The sequence below is a fragment of the Myxocyprinus asiaticus genome, chromosome 4, assembly GCF_019703515.2.
Source record: "Myxocyprinus asiaticus isolate MX2 ecotype Aquarium Trade chromosome 4, UBuf_Myxa_2, whole genome shotgun sequence".
Classification (NCBI taxonomy): Eukaryota; Metazoa; Chordata; class Actinopteri; order Cypriniformes; family Catostomidae; genus Myxocyprinus; species Myxocyprinus asiaticus.
Window position 1 is genome coordinate 40,126,198 of NC_059347.1, and position 21,957 is coordinate 40,148,154.

At 38.5% G+C, this 21,957-nt stretch overlaps 1 protein-coding gene across 1 annotated transcript; it reads left to right on the forward strand.

Moving 5' to 3' along the window:
* The first annotated feature begins 332 nt into the window (after nucleotides 1-332).
* LOC127437543 (A disintegrin and metalloproteinase with thrombospondin motifs 8-like) lies at nucleotides 333-17,604 on the forward strand. The gene is made up of 9 exons (XM_051692533.1): nucleotides 333-1,305; nucleotides 2,808-3,047; nucleotides 4,525-4,657; nucleotides 5,228-5,395; nucleotides 10,112-10,410; nucleotides 12,587-12,773; nucleotides 12,932-13,104; nucleotides 14,130-14,305; nucleotides 15,041-17,604. The coding sequence occupies exons 1-9, from the start codon at nucleotides 589-591 to the stop codon at nucleotides 15,774-15,776; spliced, it is 2,829 nt and encodes a 942-aa protein (XP_051548493.1). The 5' UTR covers nucleotides 333-588; the 3' UTR covers nucleotides 15,777-17,604.
* The last annotated feature ends 4,353 nt before the right edge of the window (nucleotides 17,605-21,957 follow it).

The window sequence follows — 21,957 nt, forward strand, 5'->3', positions numbered from 1 at the left end:
AGCCATTTACTTGTTAGGTACACCTGCATTCCTCCCAAGATTTTCATTCATTTTAACACGCTTTCAAACATTGTCACGGTTTTACACTTACACCTACTTTGAATGGCCTTCAGCATTCCAGCCGGCTGTTATAGTAATAGCTGTAAGCAAGGCCCACAGTAGTGGAAAGGGGGCGTCCCGGTAGCCCCATTGGATCAAACCGATTTTTTTCTTCTTTGCTTTGTTGCACGAAGGGGAGGAGAAAGAGAATGAATATCAAAAATAAACCGCGTATGCGTACTGTATAAATACCAGCAGCACGAGCATTCATCGCTTATACAGTGTGAGCTAGATGAGGATTTTTTCATTGGATCAAGTTTATTGTATTAATTTCTCGAGACTTTGATAAAAGCCGTTTACATTTATTTTTTGACTGTCTGCAATATTCGTTTTTTTTTCTTCTTCTTTTTTCTTCTTTTATTTACCGTTGGAGTCTTCATCTGTGCGTTCCGTATTCATTTTCTAAGTTTTCATATTTTAAACCATACAGCGCTGGATATTTCCGAATTCAAATACTTATTCGAATACTTGCATTTATTTACCCATAAAATGGTCTCCATAATTAGTTGTTATAAATTTGTCTTAGTGAATCTCATAATGTCTCAGATTGCTCTGGGTGAGCTAAACGAGAAAGAGGAGACTGTGCCAGTAAACCTTACACTTAGAAGAGGTGTTTTTTGGAATGGGGAGAGACAGCGTTTTAGGATCAATGCGTTTGGTCAACTTTTCCTGCTTGACCTGACACCGGATAGCAGATTTGTGGCTCCAGCATTAAACGTTCAACGCATTAAAGCAAAGAATCTCCCCTCAGTTCTGCACGGCTCCAGGAGCGAAGGTGCTCTCATGGATGTCAACAAGTACGAGGACAGCGGTGTGGAGCTCAGAGACTGTTTCTACACAGGAACAGTCAACTCTGAAAAGGAATCGGTAGTTGCTGTCAGTCTGTGTCACGGCATTCAGGGTACTTTCATAACGCAAGGAGACGAGTACTTTATTCAGCCCAAAGCAAGTGGCAAGACCACCGGGAACTTTCCTCAGGTGCACGTCGTCAAAAGGCGAGTTTTTTCCAACAGTCAAACAGCGTCAAAAATGCTCTTTGATCAAGTGAAAATAGACAATTTTGTGACAGAGACCAATTTGAACTCTAGAGAAGACGAAGACGGCAAACTGAGACGTGCAAAAAGATTCGTGTCATCTGCGAGATACATCGAGACACTGATAGTTGCTGACGCTTCAATGGCCCGTTTCTATGGAGACGAGATCAAGGTGGGTCGAGAAGTCACAATTTGTTTTTAAGTGATTTTATTTTGTTTAAATAGCCAAACCATGCACAATGATTAATGCAACTTTACAGTCTTTACATTGTCGATCGTAAAAAAATAAAATAAAATAAAAACATGTAAAAGTCAGTCAAGCCACTACTAGTTATCCACGTATCGAAGACGTTTCGCCACTCATTCGAAACACTTTCAGAATTATTATTATTATTTTTTTTTTTTTTTTTTTTTTTTTTTGTGTGTGTGTGTGTGTGCAAAAATTGTACCTTTAGGGGTACAACAGCTCGTTACTGGGGCACTACCCTCAAAGGTACACCCACTGTACCTTCCTTTCACCTTAAGATACTAATATGTAGGCTACACTTTCGGGACAGGTAAGGTACAAATACGTTCCAGTTAACATAAAGGGTACAGTGGGTGTATCTTTGAGGGTACTGCCCCAGTGACGAGCTGCTGTACCCCTAAAGGTACAATTTTTGCACATTCTTTTCTGACAGTAAAGGATTAAACAGACCACCCAATTAAGTTTGTTGTAATTTTTTGTGTTTATTTAAAATGTCCCTTTATCCTTGTGCCTCTTGGATAATCAGTTTTACGAAAATTTTTATATTCGGATGAATCCGTTATTCGTTTTGAAGTCATTATTCGTGCCTTTCCGAATAAGGTATTCGGCTTCAGGCACATCCCTAATAAATGACAAGAGAATTTTCATTTTTGGGTGAACTTTCCCTTTAAGAACAGCGAGTCGTCTTCGAATCTGTACCAGTATTGTTTTTTTGTTTTTTTATTCAGCTATTCAACAATCATCAAACAAAATGGTTGAATGGCTTGACAATGTTGCCCTTAAGGTCTATATGTAAGTAAACAGAGGTAGGGGATATTCTGTCTCTATCCCTTTAAATGGTGTACCACTGACCACATATAACTGCTACATATGTTTCGCTAAAGCCTTATGTACTGTAAGATATTTTCAAGTATTTCATGACAAAACTATCATTCAGGAGCTAATTTTCATAAGAGTCACTCCTCATTCTCGTGCAATTGCTGCTGTATTCCCAAGTCCTACTGTATCATAGGAAAAGTCATACTGCAATGAGGACTACACATTGAAGGTTAGCTCACAATGATCAGTCAGTGGCTTAAGATATGAAGAGAAATATAAATAAGGCAAATCACTAAAACTTGTGGTTTGAGGGTGACTGTGGGGTTGGTTATACAGAGTGTAACAAAATATGAAACTTGTGAATCAGTATGTGCGTGTGGTAGAAAAAAGAAAGAAAGAGGGAGTTAAAGAACCATCTGGAAAAGAAGGATGGCCAGGAGTTGTTTTGACCCATTTTATTGTTAGAAAGAAGAACAAATGTTTAAATATTTAGGTCTCACAAGCCTACAGATTTGGACCACTTTTTTTTTTTTTTATGCATTGTGTAATATATCTACAGACTTGTGTCTCACTTCTGGGTTTCTATTTTTTCTCTGTTCTTTCTGCAGCACTATCTACTGACTGTGATGTCCATGGCAGCGCAAATCTATGCGCACCCTAGCCTGAAAAATGCTGTTAGTCTGGTGGTAGTGAAGATGTTGGTTGTGGACGATGAGGAGGTGGGGCCTGAGCTTTCCAGCAATGGTGGTGTTGCTCTGCGAAATTTCTGCATGTGGCAACAGCTTTTCAACCCAGGTAGCCAGAGGCATCCAGAACACTATGATACTGCCATCTTGTTCACAAGAGAGGTGAGAAACATAAATAGACGTCATTATTATTTTTTTCATAATAAAGTAGTCAAAAGTTTAATGACAAAATCAATATAAATAGAAGAAGCTTCCCCTTGAGATAGCTGCACTGTAACAGAGCTCTTCACCTAACAAGTTAAAAACTACCCCAGTCATCAATTCAGAACACAACAATTGGGTTCTCAATATACAAGTTTGCTTAAGTAGCTAAGAGGTGAGTTAAAAACACAAAGTAGACGAAACCCCAATGTGGGAATCAATAAGATGACAAACACCTGCAAACCTTGCCAAGTGGCTAATGCTAACCAAGATGCTGTGAACGATTAGCCAAACTCCAAAATACTCATTGAAATGCGTGGTATGAAAAAAAATTGAAATTTGGGAAATTGGAGAAATCGATAAAACAAATAAATAAAGGGATAAAAGGACTGGGAAAATGGAAGAATGAATCCAAAGAGAGAATCTGCATTACTGTGGATGGAAGAAAATAAATGGAGATGTTCTAAAAAGATGCTTCTTTCAGCTTGTAAGCTCTTCTCGAGCAAAGAAGTAACCAACAATGGTAGCAATCACACTGATGTTGGGTCAGGTTTAGTTTCAGGCTTATTAAATTTCTAACAGGATTGGACTTTTAATACCAGATTTTCATGTAAAATTTTGAAATATGTAGGTCATTTAATTCATTTTTCCATTGGGAAAGATGGCAACTCCAACTCCCCAACATTTCCGGTCCACATCAGAACACAGCAGCACATTTATCATGTTTTACAGACATAATTACCTTTAACATTTGATTTACTTACTTGGCTACCACTTCTCCAAAACAAGAAGTAATTTCATTCTCTCAGAGACAGGGTCATGATCATATTGATCAGCAGGGAACCCTTTACTGTCCAATCTTGGAGACAGCAAGCATGATATTGTTGCTCTTCAAAAACCAGAGGGTTAACACTGTATAAAGTAGATGGAGGAGAAACAAAACTTTGGCTAGACTTCCAGCTGAGAGCAATAGAACAGAATGGTGGTCTCAGCTCTGCTGGGGCTAGATGGAGAAACAGGTGGTTTTGTTTAGTGGAGGTCTGTGTGTCTCTGGTTCATGGCTTCCACTGAGATGTCTTCTCCAGTCAAGGTTATCCCAGCCTGGACAGAAAAGTGCTGGACAGGCTCTTTGGTCTAGATATGCTGGGTGGTCCAACTATCTTACAGTTAATTTTCTCCCTCTTGTTTTTTGTAATACGCAGTCTACCATGTATTTGCTTCATTTTATGATGGAAACACTGACAAATATGTTTTGCTGGCAAGAGCCTGCTTAAGGAAAAAGGTCTGTCTAGAACTAATGGAGTGATGTCTGGATATCAATGTCTCAAATGTGTCCCTCTCTCCTCTCATCTCCTCTCGTCTCCTGTCTTTTCTCCAATCATGTCTCACATCTCTCACTCTCCTTTTCCAACTTGTCTCTCTCTCTTTTTGACCTCAGGATATTTGTGGATATAAGGATTGTGACACTCTGGGTGTAGCTGATATTGGCACTATGTGTGACCCCAAAAGAAGCTGCTCCGTTATTGAGGACAATGGCCTTCAGGCAGCTTTCACTGTGTCACATGAACTTGGTATGTTCAGACACACACACACACACATCTATATACATAGACGCACACACTCACAAACATGTACACATGACCAGACTCCATGTCTGTTGTTGAACATCTCACTCTACTAAATGTCTGGACAAGAGCATGTTCTCCAGACTGAGTCATCAATTAATGTAGAGCCAAAATACACTGAGTTACTATGTCTGAGTTACTGCGTTACTGTCACCTTGATTTAAAAAATTTCCCAGTCACACTCTACTCTCGGTACTAAAGCTTATAAAGATCATACAGAATGTGCACACACAAATACAGTATGTGTTCAAAAGATAAGTAAAGTGTGTTTTACAAAGGGCAGTTGCAGTAGTAGTAGCTGCAGGATTCTTGTGTGAATATTTGGTTGTAAGTACACACTGAGACGCAGTGATAAACATCAATGAAAGATATATTGCCTACAGTCATCTGGAGAAGTACACTGACATGGAAAAGTTGTTAAACTATACAGATACTGTACATCACTCTGTTTTCCTCTACTTTTCTTCTTTTTCTTTCTCACTTTGCATCTCCCTCTTTGTTTCTTTGTTTTTTCAGGCCATGTACTCAGCATGCCACATGATGACTCTAAAAACTGTGAGAAATGGTTCGGGCATCTCCATGGACACAATATGATGGCTCCTTTCTTTGTCCACCTCAACAAATCTCTTCCCTGGTCCCCATGTAGTGCTCAGTACATCACAGAGTTCTTCGACAATGGCCACGGTATGTTCCCTCTCTGTTTGTCAGAATACTGTTTTACTCATTTAACTTTTTCAATACATTTAATGTCAGTGAGAAAGAATTCACTGAAAAGCAGAAGTACTCATGCATTTGTTTTCCCTTGCTTTCTGGGTAATTGTTTTTTACAGCTGGTTTCTCTTGGTCAACATAAGGTTTTCAGTTTTCATTTGTTTTTGGCTTTAGATTTGAATTCTGCATATTTCCCAGAAAAAAAATAAATAAATAAATAAAAAAATATGTTTTTGAGACAGTTGGCCTGCATTGTCCATCTGTCATTTTGAAGTTAATGGAAACATGTCACAGAGAATCTACTGTATAATTTTGAACTTAGAGTGTGGTGAAAAATCTCTATAATGTGAATGCCTGTGTTTTATGAATTTACTTTCTTTTAGATTTTTTAAAACTCCTCTTTTATCATCACTTACTCTGTAACCACTAATAATGGGCTGGTTGGACCACACTGTGTAATTTTGCTGAGCTGTCAAAACTAACTTTGCACAGTAAGCTCTCGCTCATTCACTTTATCTAAACATGAATAAGTGTTTGTACTTACAGTATACAGTTGTGCTCAAAAGTTTGCACACCCTGGCAGAAACTGTGACATTTTGGCATTGATTTTGAAATATCATGCAAAAAAAACTTTAAATATAAAATAAAAGTCTTTTATTTAAGGATAGTGATCATATGAAGCCATTTATTATCGCATAGTTGGCCATGATCAAAAGTTTGAATGTTTGGCCTTGATACAGACACACAAGGTGACACACACAGGTTTAAATGGCAATTAAAGGTACATTTCCCACACCTGTGGCCTTTAAAATTGCAATTAGTGTCTGTGTATAAATAGTCAATGAGTTTGTTAGCTCTCATGTGGATGCACTGAGCAGGCTAGATACTGAGCCATGCGGAGCAGAAAAGTACTGTCAAAAGACCTGCGTAACAAGGTAACGGAACTTTATAAAGATGGAAAAGGATATAAAAAGATATCCAAAGCCTTGAAAATGCCAGTCAGTACTGTTCAATCACTTATTAAGAAGTGGAAAATTCGGGGATCTCTTGATACCAAGCCAAGGTCAGGTAGACGGTGTGGTTGTTTCAAGGAGCACAATACGACAATACTTGAACAAAAATGAGCTGCATGGTCGAGTTGCCAGAAAGAAGCCTTTACTGCGCCAATGCCACAAAAAACAACTTGACACACCTCACAGCTTCTGGCACACTGTAATTTGGAGTGACGAGACCAAAATAGAGCTTTATGGTTACAACCATAAGCACTATGTTTGGAGAGGGGTCAACAAGGCCTATAGTGAAAAGAATACCATCCCCACTGTGAAGCGTGGTGGTGGCTCACTGATGTTTTGGGGGGGTGTGAGCTCTAAAGGCACTGGGAATCTTGTGAAAATTGATGGCAAGATGAATGCAGCATGTTATCAGAAAATACTGGCAGACAATTTGCATTCTTCTGCACGAAAGCTGCGCATGGGACACTCTTGGACTTTCCAGTATGATAATGACCCTAAGCACAAGGCCAAGTTGACCCTCCAGTGGTTATAGCAGAAAAAGGTGAAGGTTCTGGAGTGGCCATCACAGTCTCCTGACATTAATATCATCGAGCTTCTCTGGAGAGATCTCAAACGTGCAGTTCATGCAAGACGACCAAAGACTTTGCATGACCTGGAGGCATTTTGCCAAGACGAATGGGCAGCTAATCCACCTGCAAGAATTTGGGGCCTCATAGACAACTATTACAAAAGACTGCACGCTGTCATTGATGCTAAAGGGGGCAATACACAGTATTAAGAACTAAGGGTATGCAGACTTTTGAACAGGTGTCATTTCATTTTTTTATTTGTTGCCACGCTTTGTTTTATGATTGTGCCATTCTGTTATAACCTACAGTTGAATATGAATCCCATAAGAAATAAAAGAAATGTGTTTTGCCTGCTCACTCATGTTTTCTTTAAAAATGGTACATATATTACCAATTCTCCAAGGGTATGCAAACTTTTGAGCACAACTGTATATATATATATATATATATATATATATATATATATATATATATATATATATATATATATATATATATATATATTTCTATCTATGAAGCTGTGGTTTGCTTACCAATTTGGGGTGTAAAATAGGACTTTGAGATATCTGAAAGAATTGATCCCACTACTAAGGTGGTTAAATTAAGGTTGTCTTTCAGGAGGATATCTAATGCCTACTTTGGTTCAAAGATAACAGAACAATTCACAAAAAAGATGAGTTCAGATAAAAGAAAGTGACATCTCAAGAAATGTGGTAGACATTTTTGCTTCAGTTGTTGATTTATCTCCGTCGGTATCTCAGACTCATCTTCAGTGACTCACACATTCCAGGTTTAACAACTGTTTTCCCTCACAGAGACACTATGTGTAGCCAAGCACATGCTGTCTTTACCGGTCGCACTGTTGCCACAGGTAGACTAAGAACTGATATGGTTTCTAGGCTGTTATTTTCCATTGTTGTTAAGCCTGTTTCCGTTGTAACAAAAGCCTTTCATTACTGAGTATTCAAACAGTAAAATGTTTTACGTGTGTAAACAGAAAAGGGTTTCATTTCACTGTATTTCACCCAGATCTTAATATTTCAGAAATTAAGCTGTTTGCAACACATACTTAAAGTCGAGAAGTCTGCATGATTCTTTCAAGGTGTTATTTTGTCTCCATATCCTCTCTGATCCATATGGATAAAACTATGTTTAGGAAGGACACAGAGTAGACATTCCTTACAGTACATTTATACTTTCCTTTGTTCCCGATTCAATATTTTGGACCAGAGTGTGCTAACTAAAGCTCCACAATAATAGATTACATAATGGAAAGCTCCAAATGGGAGACTGTTATGTCTTACGCAGTTAGATCTCTCTGCAATGAAAAAAAATCCCCTCAAGCCAGCATGCACACCTGGTTTAGACTGAGTGAATATAAGTGATTGGTTTAGCTGAAGTAAACATCCAAAGGCTCAGTCAATAGCAACTGGCTGATCGAGAATAACAATGCAACTTCATAAACATCATTACAGAAGCAAGAATGAATTCTGAAGCAATCATGAAGGAAAAATACAGCATAAAACATAAAAATGGAACAGTGTTGACAATTATCTAAAGCTCAACTCCTTATTGCAATATTGCAAAATTAGGTATTCGATTTTGAGTATACGATAACAGTGTACTTCATTTAAAAAAGAGAGTTGTATCCTCTAAGAACCATTTTACCCCACAACTCCCCTACCTTCTGAGCCATATTGCAATTTATCTAACCATCAGTTTATGAAAAAAACTGACAAAAAGTATAAGGGGGAAAAAAATTAAACATTAAATAGATATTAAATAATGATGATATAATAAACAGTCGCAACTGCATTTATTGCACTTGCCCTTAAAGGAATAGTTCAAATGAAAATTTGCTGATAATTTACTCACCCTCAGGCCATCCAAGATGTATCTGAGTTTCTTTCTTCATCAAAACAGAATTTAAGGTTTTTAGGATTTCATTTCAGGCCTCCTCCTTTAAACAATGCAAGTGAATGTACTCCATTTTTTTGATGGTCCAAAATGCATATGTAGGATGCATCAAAATATTCCACACGACTCCAGTCAACAAATAAAGTTCTTCTGAACCCAAACGATTGATTATTTTTAGAAACAAAACAATACTTATATACTTTTTAACTACAAATGTTCGCTTCCGTACATCTCTGTGACGCGCTCATGAGAGGGATGATGTAAGCTTGTTGGTAAAGTCACGCGTGGAGGAGGAGGCAGGAGAAAAACACCTCTAAAACGCTGGGGCTCAGTAATGGTGGAAAACCAAATGTTCGGTAATGCAGCTAGGACTAGGAGTGTTCTCACCGGCTGCCTCGCTAATTGTTTCCAACGGTGGGATTGCTATGGTTCAATCGTGGCAGCACAGGCTCTCTGCCTCTGTTGGTATTGGTTGGCATTTACTACATGTGCACCACCATGTCTCCATAGATCTCTGCCTCCCTGAGACTTGTGATTGCGCCGCTGCTGCAGCCTCCTCCATCTCCCACAGTTCCTCATCGGTGTATTCAGGCTCAAATAGGTAGGGTTGGTCGAAAAACTACATCTCCTCTTCTCTTCTAAAATCAAAATCCTCCGACATTATGCTTGAAATTGTTTTGGACTGTTTTGGCTTGTGAAAGGTGCTTGGTCAGTGGTCTGTGCAAGTTTCTCTTGTAAACAATGAAGTGCTTCCTGCCTCCTCCTCCACGCGTGACCTTACCAACGAGTTTACGTCATCCAAAGAGCTTACGTCATCTCATGAGCGCGCATCACAGAGATGTACGGAAGCGAACATTTGTAGTTAAAAAGTATATAAGTATTGTTTTGTTTCTAAAAATAATCAATCGTTTGGGTTCAGAAGAACTTTATTTTGTCGACTGGAGTCACGTGGATTATTTTGATGCACCCTAAATATGCATTTTGCACTGTCAAAAAAACTGAGTTCATTCACTTGCACTGTTTAAAGGAGGAGGCCTGAAATGAAATCCTAAAAATCTTAAATTCTGTTTTGTTGAAGAAAGAAACTCAGATACATCTTGGATGGCCTGAGGGTGAGTAAATTATAAGCAAACTTTCAATTTTGAAAGTTAACAATCTCTCTGCATGTGCACTCCTTTTCCACTACTCAGGTGACTGCTTGCTGGATCCACCTGAGAATGCCCTCCCTTTACCTGCCGAGCTCCCCGGCCACACATATGGACTAGACAGGCAGTGTCAGCAGGCTTTCGGGGAGGAGTATACCCGTTGTCCCAACACCCCTGAAGATCAGGTCTGTGCACAGCTGTGGTGTCGAGAGGAAGGAAAGATGCAATGCACCACTCGGAATGGAAGCCTGCCCTGGGCTGACGGCACTCCCTGCAGGGAGGACAGGAGATGTCGTGAGGGTTTGTGCGTGTCAAGTGCACTGAAGGAGGCGGGAGAGGAGAAGGTATGTATGGCGAGCAGGATGTGTGTATCTGCGTCATCCTGTTTTATCGCACTTTACCTGTCAGCACATATACATCTATAGTGAGAAAAAAATGACTGGAAATGCCCATGCACAGATTTATGGGCACCATAATTCTAAAAAAAAAAAATAACTGCCACTTTGGCCTTGCTTATGGCCCTTCCTTTAAACATTGTAAACACATACTGTCTCAATTATTTCCTCAAAATTTTAATATACACTGCCTGGCCCAAAAAAAAAGTAGCATACTCTAATATTTCGTTGGACTGACTTTAGCTTTGATTATGACACGCATTCCAGATTTGCATTAATTTTTGGCCGAGATCTTGTATTGTTGACGGGAGAGTCGAACCACTCCGTGAAGTCTTCTCCAGCTCATCTCAAAGACTTTCAATGGTGTTAAGGTCAGGACTCCTGAAATCCGGAAAATGATTCCTCATGCTCCCTGAACCACTCTTTCACAATTTGATCTAGATGAATCTTGCCATTGTCGTCCTAGAATACGCCGTGCTATCAGGTATTAAAAAACACCATTGATGGGATAACCTGACCATTCAGTAAATGCAGATAGTCAGCTAACTTCATTTTATTGCCGCATAACATTGCTGAGACTAGACCTGACCAATTGAAGCAACCCCAGATCATAACACTGCCTCCAGAGGCTTGTACAGTGGGCATTATGCATGATGGGTGCACTGCTTCATGCGCTTCCTTTCTTACCCTGACACGCCCATCACTTTGGAATAGGGTAAATCTTGACTCATCAGACCACATGACCTTTTTCCATTACTCCAAAGTCCAATCTTTATGCTCCCTAGCAAATTGAAGTCGTTTTTTCCAATTAGCCTCACTAACAAGTGGCTTTCTTGTGGCCATGCAGCTGTTTAGTCCCAATCCTGTAAATTTTCGTTGCATTGTGCGTGTGGAAATGCTCTTACTTTCAATATTAAACATATCTGTGATTTCTACTGTCAATATTTTATGATGGTACTTCACCAAGTGTTTTGGTGATCTCCGATCATGATCATTCAAAAATAAATTTCGACCACATTTCTTCTGTGAAGCTGACAGTTCACCACTATCCTTCCAGATTTGAATAATGCATTGGACAGTTCTTAACCCATTTCCAGTGATTTCAGCAATCTCCTTAGTTGTTTTCTTTGCTTTATGCAGGCCACTAATTTGTCCCTTCTGAAACACAGTAACATCTTTTCTACGACCACAGGATACATCTTCCGACATGGTTGTTTAAGAAATGAGAAGCTACACACTGCATCAGTTAGGGTTAAAAGAACTGTTGCCAGCTGAAACATATTAATCACTGCAATAATGATCCAATCATAGGCTCTAATGTATCTGCTTATTTAAATCCAAACGGCGACTTTGTTTTTTTGGCCAGTGTATTTCCCTTCCTTATACTAGTGTCTGCTCAAGATTACACATTCTATTCACAATGCTGTTTACATGTTTGAAAGAGTCCTCAGAGTCACTCAAAGTCAGACTTAAAAAAAAAATTTCCCCTTCAGAAATAAAACCCATTCCTCCTCTTGGATCCCAACTGGTCCCTGTCTCTGAGCAGCTTAAAATAATCAATCTACTTTAAATCCAGCTTTTAAATGCCAAAGAGAAAGTGAGGGGAGAAACAGTGAGAGATTTAGAGTTTATATACAGTAGAGTTAGCCTTAAAAAGCTCAATTATTTTTGAGCCACCCATTTAAGATGCAATGTATTCAGCAAAGCCCCTTAAAAAAGTATGATTATATTTAGTGCAGTGTGTTAAAAAAAAATCCCCAGCTTGTGATCCCAGACGGCCTGGCTGTGAGAAGACATCCTTCAGCCAACTCGTAAAAAACTCTAAAAGAAATGCAGTGTGGTATGCTCACATTCCGTCAGCACTATGCTTACTGGAAGTGGTGTTTAGGAGCCTTTACATGCATGGCCAGATCAATGTGCATTTTGTTATGCATTTTAATTGAAAATGGCACTCTGTTATTGCACATAGGCAATTTATGCAAGTGCGTTATAAAAGTGGATTTATACAAGAATTTGTTATAGAGGCATTTGAAGTTTGACCTGGCATAATGCAAACATTATTTTTGTACTAGGTGCTACATATTAGAGTGAAATGTATATCTAACAGCCTCTATTTTTGTTCCAGGTGCAAGTCAATGGCGGGTGGGGTGAATGGGGCCCTTGGGGGCCATGCTCACGGACATGTGGTGGGGGTGTGGAGTTTTCTTACCGTGAGTGCACTGCCCCAGTGCCACAGAATGGAGGATTGTACTGTGTGGGACAGAGGGTCAAATACCAATCCTGCAATACTCAGACATGCCCAGGAGACCATGGTAACATTTTATAAATAAACTCTCTCCATACAGACTTTGGGTGGCATAGGTCACATTATTGAGGGCTAGAGAAGGATTGAGGTCAAAAGATACTCTGCTTTTTAAGACCATGCATTCGTTATGATCACTTTATTCATAGTGACCATTTTTATCCACAGGAAAAAGCTTCAGAGAGGAGCAATGTGAGAAGTATAACACTGACCGTTATTTGGACATTCAAGGGAATATAAAGCAGTGGATCCCCAAACATTCAGGTGTCTCTTCACGAGACCGTTGCAGGCTTGTCTGCCGAGCCAAAGGGACCAACGAATTCAAAGTTTTTGAAGCTAAGGTGCACATGCATTGAAAACGTTTCCTTTTAAACCAGTTTGATTAGTAATAATGTGAAGAAGCTAAATATATTTTACTCTCCTCCGTGTATATGCTCTAAAGCAGTGGTTCTCAAACTGTGTGTGAGTGTGAATGTTAGTGCCCTCAAGTGGTGTGCGGCACGACCTGGGATATTAGCATTAAAAATAACTAAAATATAGATTTTATTCAATGTTTTCCATGTTTTATTTGTAATGTACATCTATAAGAGTCATATATAGCCCACATATATAGCCCTCCCCCCTCCCCCAATTTGTTTGAACTAGATTGCAAAACTTCTAAATGTTAACATTGTATATGTGTATTTTAGAAACACACTCTTAGTGATTGTGTGAACTGCAGGAATATTGATATTAATCAAATATGGCATTGTGTATGTTGCTCACAATCCTCAAGACTGTGCTAAAAAAACTTTTTTTGCAGAATGCTGAAAAAATATTTGAGTGAACATTGATGGTGACTAGGTGTTGCTTGAATCTTCTGATTTGATCGAAGGTGGTACTTGTCCTGAAAAGTTTGAGAAGCACTGCTCTGCAGATTTAGTGAGATGTCTGGCCTCTTTCTTAAACTTTTCTCTTGCCACAGGCCCATTGATATCTTTACACTCCCACTAAACTCTCATGCATGAAATATTTTCCCTGTTGTAAAATGTGAAACCTGAGTACCCTAACCCCACAGTACAGCTACTTGTTTAAGCTCTTGTGTGCACCTCTCTGAAACAGATATTTCAGATATAGTTGAAATGTAGTTAGTTTTGCGTCATCAGCCCAATGTTTTTGCTATTCCTCTTTATGTTGTTAAACTGTTCAGTTTAACTGTTTTTCCTTTCCTTGAGCTACAACTGCTTAACATTTTCCTCTCACTTGAGCACTTAGGCTGCCATTGCAATATAAATGCACATTATTTCTTGGTTCAAGTTTCAGGTTTTTGGCTATCCTAACACTTTAACACTGAACCTTCGTTTGTGTTTTGCTGTATGCTGGGCAGGTTGTGGATGGCACCACCTGTGGGCCAGACACCACATCTATCTGTGTTCAGGGTCAGTGCATCAAAGCTGGTTGTGACCTGGTGATAGGCTCCAACCAAAGGCTGGATAAGTGTGGAGTCTGCGGAGGTGATGGTACAACCTGTAGGAAAATAGGTGGCTCACTAAATAAAGCTACGTAAGTAGGATACTGAGTAAATTTGTACACTGAGTATATTTAAAAGGATAGTTAACCCAAAAATTACAATTCTGTCATCTAAATGTTGCTTTAAACCCACACAATGCGAAACAATTATTTTCTTACTTTACTTTCTTACAGTTATAACAATAATTTTTGTCTTATTCTCTGGCAAAAATATCTAAACATCCTTTCACCATTCAATATTCAAACAACATTACAAGTGTTCTGAAGCCATGAGATCAGTTTGTGTGATGAACAGAACAAAAATTAAGTCTTTATTAATTCTCAAATGAAATCAAATCATTCATGAGCTGAATATGCAGTGCCCAAATTAAAAATGGCAACTATGGTGCAGGTTGAAAGTCTATAACATCAAACCTCTTTGGTTCTTGCTTGTCTTGTGACCAAATATTATGACTTCAACCCTCCTTGACAGCCCAGAATCACTAATCACATTCATTATAGGGCAAAAAGCTGTGTGAAGACTTTAAAAAAACAAAAAAAACATTTTATGTTCCACTTAAGTAATAAAGTCATACAGGTTTGTACAGATATTAGAGTAAGTAAATAATGACAGAATTTTCATTTTTGGACAAACTATTCATTTAAGCATTACTAATGACACTTAAAATGTTAGAAAATTACAACATGCTGTAAACACTGGAGAAGTAATGGACTGCTGATATAACCAAGATTCTTGCATTTTGATTTTTCCTTATAATATTTCCACAGTTTTGGTTACAATGATATTGTTACCATACCTGCTGGGGCCACTAATATTGACATAAAACAACGCAGCCATCGAGGTATCACACACGATGGTAACTACTTAGCGGTGAAGGCAGAAGATGGAACCTACATTCTGAATGGAAATTTCTCAGTGTCCATGGCAGAGCAGGACATCCCAGTGCCTGGAGCCATGCTACGCTACAGTGGCTCTTCAACAACCTTGGAGCGACTTCTCAGCTATCACAAGCTTCAAGAAGCCATCACTGTCCAGCTGTTGTCCACAGCTGGAGACGCCTCACCCCCCAGGATCAAGTACATCTTTTTTTTGCCAAGGGATGTACCTTTTAGCAAGCCTGGCACAGAGAGCAGGATTTCACCACATGTGATCTTGCCTTTTGGTGGGGCTGACTGGGTCTTGGGTGAGTGGTCTGAGTGCTCCAAGAGCTGTGGTGCTGGATGGTCCAGGAGGAGCGTGGAGTGTAGAGATGGGGAGGGGTCCCTGTCTTTCCTCTGTGATGCTGACCTGCGACCTGCAGACATCCGGCCCTGTGGGGATCTGCCCTGTCCCACGTGGCAGATGGGGACGTGGTCCGCATGCTCACGGACTTGCGGACCAGGAGAGCGCCACCGTACTGTAGTGTGCATGGACTACACAGGCAAGTTTCTAGAACATGGGAAATGCAACCCAGATAAGAGACCAGAGGTAGTTGTAGGAGAATGCTTTTACCAAGACTGCTAAGGCTTAGAGTGTGTATAGTGTCAGAGAATTGGGAGGTGGTGGGATCCATTGTAGTGGATAGTGACTGAGAAAGCCTCAACCATGCTTCAGAAACAAGCAAAGGAGCTCTTTGGAATAGAACGTTAGATTGGATATCACTTATTAAGCATAACAAGGGCATTTGATATGAAATATTATCAATATCATGGATTAAACTACTTCTCTGTGATGTTTATATTTTGCTCAGTTTCAGTTACAAAGATCAAAATGGAGATCTACCTCAATCAATACAAGCTATAATAATATTCACAGTTGTTTAGAGAGGATTAAAAAAAAAGAAATTATGCACAAACCTGCTGAAATTCTGTTAAAAATCTGTCACATTCCTCCATAATACAGTGCAGTTTACTCTGCATCTAAATGAGTACAAATTAAGGAGGTACCTGAAAGGTGGTCATATAAATTTTTCAAGTAAGAGTGTCCGCAAAAGACTGCATTTTAGTATCTTTTTTGCATGCTAGACTAATTGATTTCACTCATTTTAATTTGCCAACTTATGTTAGCAATGAGCCTGTTTCCTATTAATATCTACTACTTTGTTTGTTATACTGGTATTACCCTCCAAGGCTGTCAGATTTTCATATCACAACACTGGAAGAAACCATATTTGGAAGTACAATCCTTTGCTGACCAAATAATAGCTGAATGTGAACAACATACAACAACATTTTATCTGTAAAGTGTTTCCACATTTAGGACAACAAATTGGATGAATGAGTGTAGTTTTGTATTTTTAATGAAGACATTTTTTAATGAAGAATCAAAGTGGAATTGCCTTCTCTCACACACTGTGGATTTTTTATACAAATACAGCCATTTGGTAATAAGCTATTCCAGTTTGAGAGCAACGGTGAAAAGACTGCAACGTGTGCCTTTAATACATTTTCTATTAGCATCCACTGGTACAGTGTACATAAAAGGGATCATACAATATTACCAATATAGGCAAAAGTGAGTTTAAAGGAGAGAATTATTTATTGCTAAATGTTCATTTAAAAGTGGATACTTACTGTATATTATTGGACACACACATGTGCCCTCAAGATAATTATGATGATTAAGACTCAAAAAAGAGAAAATATGTTTCCTGTGAACCCCCCCCCCCCCCACTGAGATAGATTGCAATATAGATTTTTACCATCTATATTTCTGTTTACTTTTCTTTACTGTTCCAAGCTTTAGTTGACACTGTATACTATACAGTACATTTAATGTAAATGTCAATAATCTAAATCCCACAAACACATTATCAGTTGCCCTTGACTGAAGAGTAAACATGAGCTTCAAATGTTCTTAATACAAATAATCTTTTATTTAATGAGATAGGTCCATAAGTTAAGAGTTTGTTCAATCACAGTAGTGCTGAACAGATAAGGCTAATATTACTGAAATTTTCCCTCTAGCCAGAAGAGCACTGAATTTTATATTTTACTAAATGCAAGAGTGATTTTACATATGGGGAAATGCAATTAGTGTAAATGTGTTAATTTGTTTAACAATTATGTTAGATATAATTGAATTCAATAGGACCTATAAAATACAGATAAAAATAGGAGACAAAAGATTTGCATTCCATTTTGAGTCAAAAGTATGCAAGTTTTGAAATGGTGCATATTTGAAACGAAAGCATTCTATCCCTTCAGTGAAGGTCTGCACAATGCTTTTGTTATAGCTTCCTTTTACAAGCTATTTATTTTTTCTACCTTTAACACCAAATTTTTTTCTTAATGCTGCTGTCTGTCCTACATGATTGATGTATGAATTTAAATAAATAAAAAATGTGTCTACAATAAAATAAATTTGACTCATTTATAAGGCCTCCATCTCAACACAGTAAATATTAAGTAGCTTGTGGTCTTAAATGTGTGAGATCTTTGAAAACATGGTGTGTAAAAAAGAAAACGTATATAAACTGTCTGGCAGTTAAATAATAATACATACATACATTTAAAAGATTTCAGCAAATACAGATATACACATTCAATAAAGTTCTGCTCACTTTACAGTGTGTGGGCCAGATCAGGGCCGAGGACCAAGGCGTATACTGGGCCAGAACTAAATCCAGAACTAAGTATGTGGCCCACAAGTGGGCCAGACAAATTTAAGAACCCATGATAAGAAAACCATGTATGTCTACGTTTGCTAATGGAAATCCATGGAAGTCCAGTTACAATATCGAACAGTTCACTAACAGATGTGTAATGACAGAATTCTATTTATTGTGCTAAAGGTGACTAATTTTGTTATTTTCGAATCATTTTGTAAGATTGTTTATGAGAAATAGAGTTTTTCCATGCTCTTGAAAAATAATTTTTTTGGAGAAACGTGCTTTTCATCAGACAGCAACGATATGCATGATTTGTTTTCCGTCGGCATGGCAGCCAACATGAAAAATATATAGGCCTAACTACTGAATGCAGCAAAATCACACTTGCACCTGGCATATCTTGCGGTCTTGCCAACAATATCAGCATCAACTTGAAGTTGAGGTTTAGGGAGCTGGAATGAAATCCAGTAGGCAATGTGTCACATGTTCAAGGGATATATCTTGTGAATTAATTTCGTTTAAGTCATCTCAGTGTAGGTTAGCTTGACTTGATTATAAATAACAGTTGCTGTGTAATTAGCATATCATACCATACCATACTCTATCATAATGCTACCATAATTTATGTTTTACTCCATGAATTGCATTACTTTTATTTAAAATTGGTTATACATGCATAGTTTATATATATATATATATATATATATATATATATATATATATATATATATATATATATATATATATATATAAAGATCTTGCTGTGTATCTCTGCAGATACACAGCAAGCGATGTGGTTTCAGTTGACCGTAGCCACTGATTATAGAGTCATTTTTCATGCCCCACTAATAGTTTGGGTTTGGGTGAGAGACACTGATCCTAGACCAGCAGTTACAGAAAAACTGCAGAATTATTATGGACCAGCAATCTAAATTATTGGATTAAACAACCTAATACAAGTGAAAACTCCTGGGGATTTTTATTTATTCAATTAATTTTCCCCTCATGCCTGACAAGCAATTTTTAAGGGCCACATTGTGTCACTTTAGAAGGCACTACCCCCTATTGCCACCCTTGGCAATGGCCTTGAATTTCAACCTTATCCTTACTAAAAATAAATGGAGTTGAGGAGTCGATTCCATCGACTCTTACGTCTAGAGTTGGGAATCGGAGTCAACTCCAAAAAAGTCGGAATTGAACATCCCTAACATTTACGCAGCACTGACAAAAATCTCGACTGACTTGGAGGGCCTCGCAGAAATACGTAGAGCGATCACATCTATGGAGGCGAAACTTTCCACCCTGATCACAAGAATGGATGATGTTGAAAAATGGGTTGAGTTTCTGGAGTTTGCCGAAGGAGAGCTACAGGCTAACCCGCCTGCTACCAAGGCTGATGTGGAATGCATGTGGGAAAAACTAGAGGATATGGAAAATCAGAGCAGGCGTAATAATGTTAATTTCATTGGAATCCCTGAGGGAAAGGAATATCAAGATAAGGTGAAGTTTTTGGACGGGCTTATTCCGAATTTGAACAACACAGTGGACCGCCAGCTCAAAATTGAGTGCGCCCACAGAGTTTTCTGTCAGCTTCCTGCGATGGGTGACAGACCACGATCTATCCTGGCAAGATTCTTGCGGTCAGCTGACACAGACTTTGTTCTACGAGCAGCGAGGAATAAAGGCAAGTTGTGCTGGGAGGACCACAACATCATGGTTTTTCTGGATTTTGATAGTGCGACACAAGCGAAGCATGACAGATTCAAAGAGTGTAAAAAATTGCTTCACCAACAGAAGGTGGGCTTCGCACTGCTTTTTCCTGCTAAGCTGAGATTTGACACCAAGGTTGGGCGTAAGACATTTACATGCCCACGACAAGCTATGGCCTTCATTTAATGGTGTGAGTGGGTAATTTTGCCTGCACTCGTTCAATAATACAGACTACACATTGTGCATTTTACTGATACAGCCTGAGAGGGTATGTTATTCTGTTGGCTGCCCACTGACTCTCGCTCTACTCTTTTCTTCTTTTTTTATTGTTGAGTCCATTTGTTCATTTTGTAGGTTCAATGTGATTATTTACTGGAGCTTATTTTATGGAATAACTTTTTGTGCAATTTTATGGCACGAATTATGTTTTAAAAAACAAAACAAGGGAAAAAAAGAAAGAAAAAAACCCATCGGACTTCAACAATCGTGTTGCGGAATATCTCGTGAGCGTGCATGGACAGTCGGATATCCGGGGGATGGATGTCAGTTGGGACTGTTGTGCGCGGGGTTAAAGCACATTTATTTGTTCAGGATTTGATTGTTACTTCAATGTTGGAAAGTGGTCTATATAATTTTGCCTTGGGTACACAGTTTATCTTTATATGTCAATACGTCACACTTTAATTTAGGTAAAATGTTTCTCTCCACAAGGAATGTTAATGGGCTGGGGAACCCTATAAAAAGAAGGAAGGTTGTATCTTTCCTTAACGTAAAAAATATGATATAGCGTTCCTTCAAGAAACACACCTTTCTTCACAGGAAGCTGAAAAACTTGGTAGGGCATGGGGTGGGCATGTGTTTTGCAGTGCTGGTTCGAGTAAGAGCAGGGGAGTCATCACATTGATAAGTAAGCATTTACAATTCAAATATCTCATTTTAATTTAGGAAGAGTCATTATTGTTTTGGCTGAAATACAGGGGCAAAACCTTATTTTGGATAATATTTATGCACCCAATGCTGATGATCAGAACTTTTTTTTATAGATCTTGAGGGAAAGCAACAAGCAGCTGGGATCCTTCATGATATGGTTTTGGGTGGAGACTTCAATCTTTTAATGGATCCAGTCCTTGATCATAGTGATGCGAAGGTGTGTAGACCCTTTAGAGCAATGTTGACACTTCAGAGGATGTGTAAAAATCTTTGTCTTACAGACATTTGGAGACTTCTGAATCCATCTGGGAGGGACTACACCTTTTTTCATTAGTTTATAAGATTTACTCATATATATATATATAAGCCACTTATTCCATCTACCACTGACTGCTCAATTGGGAACATTTTAGTTTCAGATCATGCTTTGGTGGGTTTAGAGATGTTTCTGCATATAGATAAAAGAAAATCATATAGACAGCACATTAATACACCTCTTCTACAAGACCCAGCATTTCAACAAATGTTAAAGACAGAAGTCAATGTTTATGTAGAAACCAACTGATCCTCAGTGTCCTCTGTGGGTGTGGCAATATACCTCATTCATCAAAAAGATCAAAGCACAAGAATACATAGAACTGGAAAAGAGTATTACAAATGCTGAAGCAGAGCTGAAGCGCCAAATGTCATCCAATGGTCTTAGAGAGTTGACCCAGCTAAAATATAGGTACAATACTATTCTGTCACATAATGCTGAGTTTTGGTTATTCAGGGCAAGACAGACATATTTTGAATCAGGGGACAAATCAGGAAATTTTTTGTCAGATACATAAAACAGAAAGAGTTTTTTTCAACCATTCCTTCAGTGAAGTCTTCTGGAGGCAATATATTTACTTCACAGATATTAATAAGGCCTTTAAAGAATTAAAGTGGTCATGATTTCCTATATATATTGCAACATGTCTATATGAGTTAAACTTATTAATGAGGAAAAAATGACCGCGGCGCCATTTTGTGGCCCGTTCTGCATAACGCGGCGGCGATTTCATCTTATCACGGCCCATTTGTACCCGTTTCGCGGCCGACCCTTCGGGAAAAGTCCCGTTTCTCCCGATGGCCGGTCCGCCCCTGGATTAACCCTTGTGCTGACGATCTGAATTTTGCATTTATAAAACTGTAGTGTTGTTGTCAGAATTAACAGTTTTATGTGTTAAGAAATTGTCACAAGGTCATAAGTAAATAAGGCAGCAGTCAGTGTTAATTCGACATATTATATACAGCCTAAGTAAAACTTGGGCATTGGCAACAGTTCACTGAAAGTTTTCTAGACCCAAAAACATTTAATTCTGCATTATGAAAGAAAACGCTGAAATAGTATACAAAAACGAAGCACATGTGTTTATTTTGTGTCATTGCGTCATCAAAACACTTTTGAGGTCATCAGTCGCAAAAACT

What these genes read in the sequence shown, in the direction of transcription:
- LOC127437543 (XM_051692533.1), top strand. Translation starts at nt 589, where the DNA reads ATGGTCTCCATAATTAGTTGTTATAAATTTGTCTTAGTGAATCTCATA. An exon ending in TCTATGGAGACGAGATCAAG is followed by an intron (nt 1,306 to 2,807) that starts GTGGGTCGAGAA and finishes TTCTTTCTGCAG; the next exon opens with CACTATCTACTGACTGTGAT. An exon ending in GTTCTTCGACAATGGCCACG is followed by an intron (nt 5,396 to 10,111) that starts GTATGTTCCCTC and finishes TCCACTACTCAG; the next exon opens with GTGACTGCTTGCTGGATCCA.